The sequence below is a fragment of the Neovison vison genome, chromosome 2 (genome assembly GCF_020171115.1).
Source record: "Neovison vison isolate M4711 chromosome 2, ASM_NN_V1, whole genome shotgun sequence".
NCBI lineage: Eukaryota > Metazoa > Chordata > Mammalia > Carnivora > Mustelidae > Neogale > Neogale vison.
Window position 1 is genome coordinate 71,168,434 of NC_058092.1, and position 14,108 is coordinate 71,182,541.

A 14,108-nucleotide genomic window follows, 5' to 3' on the forward strand; every position below is an offset into this window, starting at 1 on the left:
GTTCATTTTTTCCCTATCTTTTGTTCTCTGTATTTTTCAGTTTGGATATTTGTATTGATCTGTCTTCACCTTCACTGATGCAGTGTTTGGCCTCAGAACTTCTGTTGGGTCTATGTAGTCAGTTTGTAAATTGTGGTCATTGTACTTTTGAAGTCTATAATGTCTTTCTAAAGATTTTATTTTATTTATTTGACAGAGTGAGAAATCACAAGTAGGCAGAGAGGCAGGCAGAGAGCCCGATATGGGGCTCGATCCCCGGACCCTGAGATCATTACCTGAGCCAACGGCAGAGGCTTAACCCACTGAGCTACCCAGGTGCCCCTGAAGTCTATAATTTTTATATTATAAATTATTTCTCTTTCTGTATTGAAACTTATTATTATTATATTGCCATTACATTTTCCTTTAATTCTTTAAACATTCCCTTTTATTCATTGATGTATTTATAATAGCTGTTTTAAAGTCTTTTGTCTGCTAAATCCTATATCTTAGCCTATTCAGAGAAATTTTCTATTGACTGCCTTTCCTCTTCATTATGGATTATATAATATTTTTGTTAAAAAAATTGTTTTTTTTTGAATGATAATTTTGTGGCAGTTCTAGATTCTGATTTTTTCTTCCCTGTTTGTTTTTATTTATTTTTAATAATTTTTTGGCCTTAATGTATGATCTGTCCCCTATGATGTCTGGCTGCTGATTTCTCTGCTAGGGTTTACCCTGTGTCTATGTAACTTAGTTGTTGTTCAGTGATTGATCAGAGGTTGTGCTCAAACATTTTGAGCAAGTCTGTGCTGATGGAGCTGTTTGTGTGTTGAAGGGGACATTAAGTGTTCAGGCAGTTTTCATGTCCATACCAGCTTTAACTTTCTGCAGGGCCCTCTTGGGTCTCCCCTATGGGAATAGCTTCCCAGTTAGCCAGGGATATGTGAGGAGCTTATTTAGGTCCTCTTTGACTCTTTCATTTCCATTTTCCATGTTAAATTTCTTGCTAGACCACCAGTCTATAGCTCACCCCTATCAAAGGCCACAACTTCAGAGTAGCAAAGCTGGATACATTCCCTATTCATTTCCTACAGTTTGCTGTTTTTATTGACAACATCATGTTTGGGATGATTTTTTTTTTTCTTGTCTCCTCTGTATATCACGTCAGCCCTTTCTGGAAGCAAAGCTGCTAGTTGTCATGGCCAGCCTTACCTGATAGAAATACTGCACTGACTGAGCTGTTGAAGGAACAGGAGCAGCACTAAGCAAGACCACCACAGACTTCCACTGTTCTTATACAAAGTTTAGCAGTTTTTCATGAATACATGCTTCTCGATTTGTTGTTAGTGATTGCTAGATTTCCAGAACCACAAGGTTGTTGTTTTTGACAACTTTGTTCAGCTTCATATTTGTTTCTTAGAGAAAAGATTTGCTGACTTACTCATTCCTCCATCACCAGAAGTCCTATCTCACCTGGCAGCTTTCAAAATGGCAAGTTCACTTGCTGAAGTTCCAAACTTAATAAGCTACTATTCTATAGATCCTTTGTACCATTTTGTTACAAAACTTGGGTCTCTAAGAATCAGAATAGTCTGTTCCCCATATTATCCAGTCTGCCCACCTTGCTATACAACTGTCATCATCATCTTTTTTAATATAAGGAATTTTACATTTCAACAGTAATCTTCAGTAACTTTTTGTATATTATTCTCTTTTGAAAACCACTAAGTGGCATCTGAGACTGTTTGTGATGCTGAATTTAATGGAAGTTTATAAATAAATTATTTTATGATTCTGCTTTATAAACGAAGGAACATATAGGGTTGTTTTTTGTTTCTTCCGTAATACAGAATGTTTAAATGGTTAACATTTGTGCTGCAGTGTAGCTTTCTGGCTCATGAAAAATGAAAGCTATCAGCGATCTGGGCAATAAGATTCATCGCCAATAGTCACTAGCAACAGCACACAGCATTTTAATATCAGTGAGGTCCACAGCTAGCAGTAAGAGCTGGTGTAATTGAAAGACGTTTAGGTGCAATCATTCTGCTGTTTGTTCCTTGCCAGGTTCAACATGGGATTGTGTGAGTATTTGAAGAAAACAGCATTTTTTTTTTATATCTTTGAAAGATGTAAAAAGGGTAGATAAGTGCTTGAATTTAAGAAACGTGATGATTTTTAAATCATGTGGCTCTAAAATAAAAAGATATTTTATTTGTCTTGCTTGATTAAAGCTTTAGAAAAGCTACTCCTTGGTTACAAGTGAACCGATAATTCTGGTCTAATGTTGCCGTGGTAACAACTCATGCTGATATAATTGAGAACATCTTATACATCCTGGTTTGAACATTTTCTCCCTGCCATTTTGAGTTGTTCTAGTGGTATATGAAGGAGACTACGATAACCAGCTTGAAAGAAATTAAATCTCGTTATACACATCTTTGGCATTAATCTGTTGTTTACTAGTGATATCTCATGCTGGGCAGTTATGCTTTGCTTCTAGGGGCTTTTCTTTTTTAAACAAAAGAAAGCTATTTTCATTTTCTGTGTGCTGCATGTTCCAGTGTATGTGTTTACACCATCGGTTCGTCTACCTCTAGAGATTAGCATAACTCCCTTTGCTGTTGGATTGTTGTTTTGAGCAATATGTTTTGGAAAGGTTGATTTTCATCATGAGTGGTAAGTATGCTCTCTGAGCCTCTGCAGCTATATGTTTTAAAGATATTTAAATATAAGAGGAAAAAATATTTTCTGAAGGGGAAATTGTAAAGCCAGAGCTATAGTGAATTACATTTTCTGTTGATGCTTTTGCATTTTGGAATTATAGTAATTTGCTTTTAAAATCTATTGAGAACTGTGAACAAGTAAAACCACTACTAATAGTCAATACCAATAATCAGTCTCTAATTTTCTTTATGGTTTGATTTATTGTATTCATTAAATACTGCTGTTATTGTGTTACAAATGAGTGAGTATTTTAAAGACCCACCATGATAAGAGAGAAATTTCTTTATAGTATATGATCCTGAAGATAATTAAACTTTCCATTTATTAGTTTATCATTCTAATATTAATTTTTGTTAGCTTATTTTTGATATTTTTCAAATACTAATCTTTAAAAAATACTAATCTTAAATAAGATGCTGCTAGAATTTTGTTGATTTATTGATTGCTTTTAACTACAGTTCTTGAGAAATAAAGATTTGATGATGAAATAAATATGTTCATTTTGGTTTTGGAGGCTTTGTTAAAATTTTTCAGAGATACTGTTGTAAGGGGAAATAATTTGTTAGAATAAGTACTTTTGTGATCATTAGTTTCCTTTTTTGTTCTTATATTGACTTTCTTTTTTGAAACATGTCCAAAAATATTTTTTGAGAAAATATCCTACAGTATATACTGCAGTTTATCATAGGGTGAAAGCTGTTCACTTTAAGCCAAACCTGCAGCTAAAAATAGATATCCTGTTGTTAGAGTGAGAAATATTTGCTTAGAGCATAATTCATTTACATCTTATTGCTTAACTAAAAAAGAGGATGTTTATAAGTTAACCTTTGAATCCGTACATTTTTAGGAGAACTGTTATATATTTTTTAATAATATGTAACAATCTATAATATACACTTCAAGGATTTGGAATTGGAATATAGAACCTGAGAGAGTTGGATTTTTGCTATATAATGATGGAATTCAAAATAAATGTGCCTTTTCTTCCATAATTGGAGATCACCTCATTACTGCCAATAATTTTTTTTTTAATCATGCTGCCATATACCATAAGTCTCTACAGCACTGTTAGGTATTTGTTTATAAAATGATACTAGACATTAAAGGACATTTTCATTTGCAAGATATTAAGAATTGTTATTGTTATTTTTCTGCTAATAGATAGATCCTTCTGATCTAGTTTTTGAAATTTGGACTAATATTACAAAATCAACATGTTAACATTCCTTAGGATTTCTATGGATATCAAAATTGAATATACCTGGTTATCATACTTAAAATATTAGATTTCTTTGGCTCTAGCCAGTAAGTGTTTTTCTTTGAAAGTTTGGTTTAAAACAGAATTTTTAGGTAACCACTGTGATATTCTAGAGGTTTTACAGTTGGATGTATTGATTTTAGCTGAAGAAAATTTTTGCTTCTTTTCTATTGCTTAATTTCTCTTTGAAGAATGTATGGATTATTCAGATAATGTTTGATATACTTGAACATATTGTCTTGTCCTTATAGCCCTTTCTATCACAGGAATCTTACTAATCACAATTAGACATTCTGACTTTTTCAGTATTGTCCAATTTCAACTAATTTTACTCCTATCAGAGTGTTTACAAGCCTTAACCATTTCAAAATGTGGGAAATCACAAATGAAGTGTGATTTTACTTATAAAAATAAACAAATGCTAGTCCTTTTTATCTGAGTTTATAGCTATATATATAGTATTTATATGCATGTGGTATTTTTCTAGTTAAAAAGCTACTCTTTTTCTCCTTCCTGCCTATTAAGTGTTAGGTTTCTCTGAGAATCTATCTTTGGCCCTCTCTTAATGCTATATTTTCTCCAAATGATCTCATCCATGCCCATATCTTCAGTTGTTACCTGAAGATTCAGCTCAAATGTGAATTTCCTCTTTCCATCCCAAATCTACTCCTTTTTCATCGATTTCTATTTTTGTTAATGAGCCCAGTGCCCATGTAGGAATTTAAAACAGAAACCTTATAGTAATTCCTAACTTGTTTTTAACCCCACCCCTGAGGCAGGCACTCAGTCATTAATTTTTATTGATTCTATATCAGAAATGCCTCAGAAATCACTCAATATTCTCTAGTCACACTAACACTGGGAATGCTTAAGATTAGGCATTCTATATATTCTCAGTCCTGTTCTAGTAATTGCTTCACTGGCCTCACAGCTTCCAGTTTTATATCCCTCCAGATCATTCATTTAACATGCTGCCATTTTTAAAATGCCAGTATGCCCATTTTGTGACCCAACATAAAAACTTTCAGTTATTCCTTATTGTCTCTAAGATAAAGGTTAAATTCCTTAAAGTAAAGTATGTAAGATCAATCACCTACCTTTCTGGCTTTATTTATCTGCATCTCTCATAAAATTCTGAACTGGCCATACTACTACATATTATTCCTTGCTACCTTTTCGTATTTATATCTTCTGTCATAAAAATTATGAAAACCAGTTAGATTTTCAGTGCCTTAATCATTGACTCTATAGAGTTAGGTGATTCCCCTGTACTCCCAAAACAGACTTGTAAATTATACCAATTGTTTAATTATACTGAAATTATATACTAGCATTTCAGTTTCCAGTCTCCAAACTTTGAACTCCTTAAGTCAAGGGTAGTGCTGGTTATTCTCTCATTTCTAGTAGCTATCCCAATGCACCAAATGTAGTAATGAACTCATAAATTCTTACAGAATAAATGAATAACAAAATTACCTATATTTGAGTACTTTTCTTACACTTTCAATGAAAAATATCAGACCTGTGTTTTAGTTTTTGATTCATATGCTTATCAGAACAAAACTAGCACCCTTATTTCAGAATTCCAGAAGAGAATTCTTAATGGCCTAGCTGCAGCGAAGGGCAAACTTCTGAAGAAGCAGCTTAACCTGCTATGAATGACAGGAAAGTTATAGAGCTGAGCACAAGCATTTACTTAAGCTCCCCTGCCAAGGTCTGTATTTTCTAGATTAAAAATGTAAGAACACAAAACTGGAAAAACAGTTTATCAGTTCTCAGTTTTGGAATTAAGAAACTGTACTTGGCCAAAAATATACAGTATCAGATTGAAGATCATACACCAAAGTCTAACAGTTTTACTTTGAGTAGCTTGCCTTTATGGAAAATTAATAAACAATAGTTCAACCCTCAGTAACTTGGAGGGATGGATGAAGCTTATAAGAAAGGCTTTGGGGGAGACGAGTAGAAGATCCAACACTGGTGATTACTTTCATTTTAAAACAGTTATGGGACACCCAAGAATTGTTAAGCTATTCCAAGTTTAAAAGGTGGCTTTTTTACTTCCATATATAACAGGGCTCTTCCTTGATGTGGTGGGTATCACCACTAGCAAGAAACCCTGTGGTACTGCCTCCATTCCCATTTCTGAAAGTCCCTGAATTTTTTAAGTGATAATATAAATATGTACCAACTAAAAGATTTGAGAAACTGATTCTAACACAGCAAAATAGGAGGTGAAATGATCCACCTTATTTGAGGGCATTTGTAAAGTTTTGAAAGTCTTCTCATTATTTATAAATGGATAAAAAAGAAAAGCAACAACATGGAGCCCATGAATGAGATTATGCATCATTAAAGGATAAATCACAGAATTTGAGAGGAAAAGAATGAACTTATATTTAGAATATGTTGGGGAGAGTTTAAAAATAAAAAATTATAAATAGTATCTGTGTTGAATTCTTAAAAATTCCAAGTGAACATGAATCTGTGTTCACTTGAAAGATAAGATTAAAAAAAAATTTTTTTTAAACCAAGAGAGTAGGATGAGAAGAGAGCTGTCTGACAGGCAGGAATAGAAAAGAAATTATGATAAGGGATGGATATAAGAAAATGAACCTGGCATTTGCAGAACATAAAGCTGCATTAGAAGCAATAAAGAACAAAATAATCACTGCAGGAAAGTACATTAATGATATGGAGAACTAGCTTGATGACGCCTGGGTGGCTCAGTTGGTTAAGCAGCTGCCTTCGGCTCAGGTCATGATCCCAGCGTCCTGGGATCGAGTCCCACATCGGGCTCCTTGCTCAGCAGGGAGCCTGCTTCTCCCTCTGTCTGCCATTCTTGTCTGCCTGTGCTTGCTCTCTCCCCGCCTCTCTCTCTGATAAATAAATAAAATCTTAAAAAAAAAAAAAAACCTACCAGGATCTAGGGGGAATGGACAGGATAAAAATTATGAGGTAAAAATTATGTTAGAGTAGCAAACGCTACAAATTGGATAAATAGCATTCCTTCAGAACAGATAATGACCAATAAAATAGGAACAATAATAAAAAAATATGATTCGAAACTTCTTAGGTGAAAAAAACCCTGAATCTATAGATTCAATGAGCTCATTGTGTTTTGACAAAGATTAATACAAATACCAATACCTAAATATATCTTGATAGAAGTTTTTAATTTCAAAGATAAAGAATTATACAAAAATCAGGCTATCTCTGCATCTTACAACTTAACACAAAGCTTGTCTTATAAAGAAAAAAAATCCAAACATTTTAGATTAGATAATTTTAAAAGCTTTCTGGAGCAAAAATTAATGATGATACAACAGCATCTAGAAATGCTAAATAAAATATAACAAGCATCCCTTTAAGTGAATACCTGAACTTACAAGAATATAATAGAAATCCTCAGTGTACAAAAAGTGAAGTGGTAAATGGAAACCATGGTTGTAAGGGGGAGCATAATTTGACTACCCTGAGGAGATTTTCTATCTTGGCTAACCAGAGGGCTTTCATTTTAAATGGCCTCACAGAGACAGAAGACAGCTTATTTGACCCATGCATCTTCCAATTTCCTAGACTCCTACATAAAGCCAAGATCCTCAAAGGATTATAACCTCAGTGAAAGCATAGATTAGAAAATAAAGCCTCTCCACTGATACAAGGAGAAAATAAGGAAGTTTGTATTTCTCGGCTTAGATTCCTGGGACATGGGAGGAGTAAGTGTGCATGTGTGTGGGATTCCTCTCCTAAGAGTTTGTAATCAACTGCTTCTCCAGTAAATTTCATTTTTTTAATCTGTATTAATTATGTAGTCTAAGAATCACCAATAAAATAAAATACATTATTGTAACAGTCCCAGGCTAGTAACACCTACTGGATGCCAGGCAGAAGCTAATACAAACTGTATCCTCAAGTTGAGCCCTGCAGGTTTCTCACAGGTAAAGCTCAACTGAACTTTAAATTCACAATCCAAAATCCAAATAGATACACACACACTCTACTACAAACAGTATTCAGCAGATACAACAGGATTACATGCTTCCAAGAATGTCAGAGAGTAGAATTGTCACAGGCTACCATTTAAAACTAATAATCGCATAAAAAAGAAATATAAGAGAAAAAAACTATGCATCTCTAACAGAATCTCAAAACATAGAAAACAAAGTTGACCCATTTAGAAGGAAAAATTGTAAGTTTGGATGTTTATAGAGAATGCTCACCCAGTAATTGGAGGATATACAGAAATATATAGAACACTTAGAAAACTGATTATACAACTAAACATGTTCAAAATATTTTAAAGAATTGATATATGGACCATGATCTCTGACCACAAAGCAATTACGTTTAATCAGTAAAAAGGACTTGTTAAACAGATTAACAAACACACAAATATTACATGAAGGGATTTAAAATTCAGATAACTCACAGGTCAAGAATAAACTCATAATATAAAATTGAAATTGAGCTATGTATGATAATTGTGCAGCTAAAGTGGATTTAGAAACAAAGTTTTAAATGCTTATATCTGGAAAGGAGACATTAATGATGTAAGTATTTAAATAAGTAAGTTAAAGAAGGCACAGCATGGTTAATCAAAAAACAAACAAACTAATGAAGACACGAGCAAAACTCAATAAAATAGAAAATTAAAATCCATCAGAACCAAAGGTTAGTTCATAAGAAAGAGTTTTAAAAGAGCTGATGAGAACTATAGCTATTTAAGTTTTAATCATAATTAAAATCTTTATTCAAAACTTAACAAAATTAGGACTGGGCAGTTTTAAGATCAAGTTCTAGGATGAATTCAAAGAACAAAAATTTCAGTCTTGTACAAAATCTTTCAAAGAATTAAAAAAGAGGAGAAACTTTTAAATTTATTTATTGAGTCAAGTATAGCTTTACAAGTAAATTATGGGAAAAGAAAATTAATTAGAAACATTTTCTCTGAAGTTAGGAACAGGAAAAGGATGCTCATTGTCTGTTTCTGTAAAGTATTGAAATGTTAGTCATAACCTGCACAATAAGACAATAAAAAAATGGAGGAAACAAAATTGTCATTATTCACAGATGATAGGTGATTCTCTGCATAGAGAATTCAAGAGAATCTACCAATGCTATTTTAGAATTAATAAGAGAGATACAGTAAGATCAGTATATAAACATCAACCATACATCAGCAAGAAACAAATGGTATTCTTTTAAAAATTCTCCCTTTTACAATAGTAACCCAAGTCCTAAAGAACCTAGGACTGTATCTAATAAAAATATAATAAGACTTGTAAGGAAAAAAATTATAAAATTTTACTGAGAGATATTTACCTTATCTTTAACAATAAGATATGATTTCATACCCATTATGTTAGTAACACATTTTATTAAGGATATGGATCATCAAAGATATGGTGGCAAACTAAACTGGCACAACATTTATTGAGGCAGTTCTTACTATCTAGTAAAGTTGAAAATGTGCATACCCCATCATCTAGGGATCCACTCCTAGCTCTATATTGTCTAGTAGCAAGACAGAATATTTTAATTTAGAACTGAGTGGAAAATCTTTAACATATGATTGTGATGACATAATATTTCTCTAAGGAAAGTCTCAGTGAACAATTAAGAAAGTCAAGTACATTTCAAAGAGTACTTCAAAGATTGCTTGGGTTATTTATGGCTGTAAATTTAAAGTTTTTATTACAAAATCCTACAAGAAACATCTCCAATCAAACATGACTTGGATGGCCTAGAAAATCCACAACATCCCTAAAACAAGTGCAAGTTGGGAGAGAAAGCATGTAAATATCAGTAGTTGTGAATGATTACACCATGTGGATTCATGGTGTATCCATTTCTCCATGTAGCTACTAGTTAAATAAATTAATGTTTCTATAATTTGATCATTTAAATGTATATGTTTCACAAAAAAATTTTATTTAACAGTTTAGTGAAAGCTAGTCAATTATACTGTTCACTTGTAACCAAGACTTGATAATTAACCAATTTAAAAAAATGAGAAAGAATAGTAAAATAGATATTACAATAGGAAATACAATTTTCATTGCCTATTAAATTCCTAAATACCCATTCATGTGTGACTTTATGCATGTCTACATGATATCTTAGTAAACAAAAGGAGGCATGGTTCCAACCACTGAAGTGCACAAATACAATTGTAGTAATTAAAAAAAAATTTTTATATTCCCTATCACTTTTAAAATTATAGTGAACTTGCTCTGAGTGAACATGCTTGAAAATGGTGAGGCAAATTAAGTGTCCCTTCAGTAAAGTGAACACAACTGGTCTTTACATTTAAAGGATAGAATATATTTCATTAAGAAATTTCCAGAATAGGGCTTGTTGTTTTTTTATATATATATATCTTCATATACATATTCTCTGGATATATATCCTGAGAATATGTTGTAATCCTTAGATAAAACACTTCTGAATATGTATACCCAAGTATTTTTTATTCTTTTCCTATGTGTAAATATATTAGTGAACATATACAAATGGGTTACTTCTTGTGGGTGTGTTATTTTATGTGTTATTTAATCTGTTTAACTTATTTGTTCTTTTTGACCAAGCTCGCAAATCATCAGAAGCATCTGGTAGGAAACTATTTTTTACAGAATAATTCTGTTGCTTTGTTGCTGTAAACTGGATTTTTATTAGGTATCTTGTGGCAATTAGAATGTTTTATATTTAGTTTACTGAAAATATTTGTAGTACAGTGTATGTGTTTTGGGGGTTATTCTTAGAAATAACAATTGAAGAACTCTAAAGAGGTGGGTGTTTGAAATAGGGGTGACAGAAGACAGACTATTACACTCAACTAGATTTACACTTTCCAGAGGTTTTGGAAAGGATTGTACTGTTCTGTTATTTGTTGATAGAACTTGGTATTTTCATAGGTAATTAACCTCAGTTTCCATCCTATTCTGCATTTTCTGATATACACAAAATAACTCTTAAATAGACTAATGCTTTCATTAAGGTAAAGGAGAAAGATAAAAATAATTTAATTGCAGAGAGATCAGGGAGCCCACGAATTACAATCTCTTCAATAAGAAAAAATTTTAAACTATTACTACAAAACATATTAAGAAACATACCATTGTTTATAATACCTTTCTCTTTTCCTAATGGGAAATATTAGAGGAATAGCCCTCTTCCTTATTCCCTACATAGACAGCCATCAAAGTTTAAACCCCCAGGCCTCAAACCCTAACCTTTAAATGCTCCTTACTCCATCTGGCCCCCTCTTCCTTAGCAAAAGATCTTGCTTCCTGTTTCCCAGAAGAAATGAGTCTAGCAGGTGTGAATAACTTAGTTTACTTCCACTCCTTCCTACACATTGAAAAGCATCACCACAGCAAATAGTTACTCTCATGATTGGGCACCTTCACACCTATACACTTCTAGCTCAGTTTCTGGCACCACTAAACAGTACACAATAAATGTTGTTGAGAGATTATTAAATGAGCACCAAGGAGATAAATGCCTGAAAGACACTAATGTCTTTCAAAAGGGAGTTACAAAGTGTTATAATTAATAGTGTTGTTCCTACAGTGAAGTTTTGAATAAATAATAGAAGTCCAACGATGGCATTGCAATAGTTACAGGATGTGTGTTTCAGTATACACTACTTAACATTATTAGTACTTTTGCTACAAGTTTGTTAGTTGTTTTAAGAATTAGAATGGTATTGATTTTGACACTAAATAAAAATTACTGTTTTTATTGCTTTACCATTTCATTTTAAAAAGCCCTCTTTGAATATGTCAAAAAATTGAGTTTCCATAATAATGTTTTATTTCCGTATATAATATTCTAAGAAAATGTGTGTAGGTGACATCATGCTAATATGTTGATTTTGTGAGTGTTATTTAATCACTGTTTATTTTTTTTGGATACAAGCTTGCTCCTCTTCAGAAATATCTGGTAGGCAACTACTTTTTAATAAAACAAATGTTACCTTTAAACTTTTTATCTGGTTGTTTGCAAGTTGTTATGCTCCTCATAAGTTATATTTTTGTAAAATATTTAGAGTTAATAAAGAAATATAGCACTGTGAAGTAGTGGGAGTTGTACAGGGTAGCAGAAGACAGATTAATACACACCACTTAAATTAGATAACCCAGGTTAATGGATGGTTTTTTAAAGAAAAAGTACTGTTGTAAATTTGGAACAAAACAGCTAATATTTTAATTGGGTATTTACCTTAGAAAGTTTATAGTCTGATTTGTTTTATTTTCTGATTGTTTCCCTTTATTTTTTCTGACATATATTAACTAAAAGTTTAATAAAGTTGTGTTTTTACTGTAAAAGATGTGTTATATGGGAAATGACATTTATCTCATTACAAAGAAACTGAAGAACGTAAAATCAGAGTAATTGTAATCAGTATAGTAATGAATTTCTAAATTCTTCTTACAAACCATCAACAACAACCTCTTTTTAGCATTGCAGAGTAGCATAGTATAATAACATGCTCTTTTTATAATAAGCAGTAATGTAAGTATATTTAACATAGAATCCAAAAGTACCTAATAAATACATTTATAGTGAAACATTCTTACTCATTGTAGGATTATCTGCATAACATGGAGTAAAGATACGCCATACTTGACTTTTTAATGAATTTTCCTAATGTTTAAAATGAACTTTGTGATCAGTTTTTAAGCTGTGTCCTGTGTATAAATATATTCAAAAATATTTTGAAGGTGAAAAGAATTAAATTTTTTATGTACTTGTGGAAACACATAAAATTGTCATTTTGTTTCTTCTTTATCTCATGAGTTTGGGTAAACATTCAGTCCCCTTTGTAGGAATCCCTTTGGTATGCTCATGTCTTTTGAATGCAGTGTGAGATCCTTAAATGATACAGATGGAAAAGAAAATAAGTTTACTTGGAAAAAATGTATAATTGAAATGTATACTCATAGGAAGAAATTGATTTAATTTTTGGTAGTCCTTTTCATTTTTTGTAGTACATTATTGACCAGTACAGAACAAAATATATTTGCAGAAAAATTCTTCATTGAGATCTTTTCCTAAAGAAAGTTACTAATCACCATTAGGTACTTAGTTACCCATAATCATGTAGCTAAGAAGTATCAGAGCCAATATTCTAATTCAGATATCCCAACCTCCCAAACTTGTGGCTGTTTCAGGACATCATAGTGGTTTAAATGGTTAAATATAGATATTGCATACCTATTAGAATATAACAAGAAGAGCAAAAAAATTTGAGAACTTCAATTATATGCTTTAGAGGGAACTCTGGATTGAATGTGCTGCAGTATTTGAATTTGGCTAACTCTCCTACCGCTTATTTTATTAACTAGCTGCCAATACCTTATGTCAGTGGATATAAAATTTTTAAACAACTAGAGAAAAACATTTAGAAAGTGAAATTCAACATTGTCTAAAAATAGTAAAAACCAAACCAAATACATATGGTTCTAGATTGCTTATTGTTCGTTATTCATAACCAGCATATTGTGAAATATTTTATTTCTGGTGTTTATATTTGTAAGATGTATATTTAGGTTGACTTACATTTTTACAGAGTTAACTGTGTTCATCTTTATATCTAAATAGTGCACATATAAACTAGAGATTTTATGTTTGTATATATACTTGTGTGACAAAAAATGTTGTAGGAATAGAGTTTGCTTCATGGAACTATTTAATGACATTACAATTAATACTTAACCTTACTTTATAAAAGCAAATCTCTTAATTTGTTGAAATAATTCACAAAATTTAGTATCTTTGATTCCTATCCATTTCTGATAATTTTTATATAAGACCTTTTTGAGAATGGTTACTTTCTGTAATGTAACTTAGCAGTGAACTTGGAATGTTGAGAAGTACAGAGAATTTCCTGAATATCCTACTAGTAAATGAAATTAAGTAGTATCTGAAATTTTTCCTCTAGCTCATACACCAAGCAGGGAGAAGGAAATTTTCTTTCAGTGTACCATCTTTGGCAAATACTGCCAGTCCTTCCTTTGACCAGTTACTTTTTTCTTAACTCCAGATCCACTTAGCAGGAAGTGACAGGAGATGCTGAAACAGGATGTTAGGAATATTTTTTTTCCTTTCCCTGATTCCTTTCCTTGTCTCCAAATTA

At 32.0% G+C, this 14,108-nt stretch overlaps 1 protein-coding gene across 6 annotated transcripts in view; it reads left to right on the forward strand.

Moving 5' to 3' along the window:
- The window catches only part of PRKACB (protein kinase cAMP-activated catalytic subunit beta), a 126,836-nt gene that overhangs the window by 70,879 nt on the left and 41,849 nt on the right, over positions 1-14,108 (forward strand). Inside the window, exons 1-3 of one of the 6 annotated variants that reach the window (XM_044238575.1) lie at positions 1,903-2,063; positions 10,555-10,578; positions 11,888-11,911. The exons of 2 other annotated variants lie outside the window; for them this stretch is intronic. In XM_044238575.1, coding sequence (XP_044094510.1) covers positions 2,054-2,063; positions 10,555-10,578; positions 11,888-11,911 — 58 coding nt within the window. In that variant the 5' untranslated portion in view covers positions 1,903-2,053. Of the gene's footprint in view, positions 1-1,902; positions 2,064-2,348; positions 2,659-10,554; positions 10,579-11,887; positions 11,912-14,108 lie in introns of those variants that run through there. 3 more of the 6 variants (XM_044238576.1, XM_044238578.1, XM_044238579.1) reach the window with 3 other exon arrangements.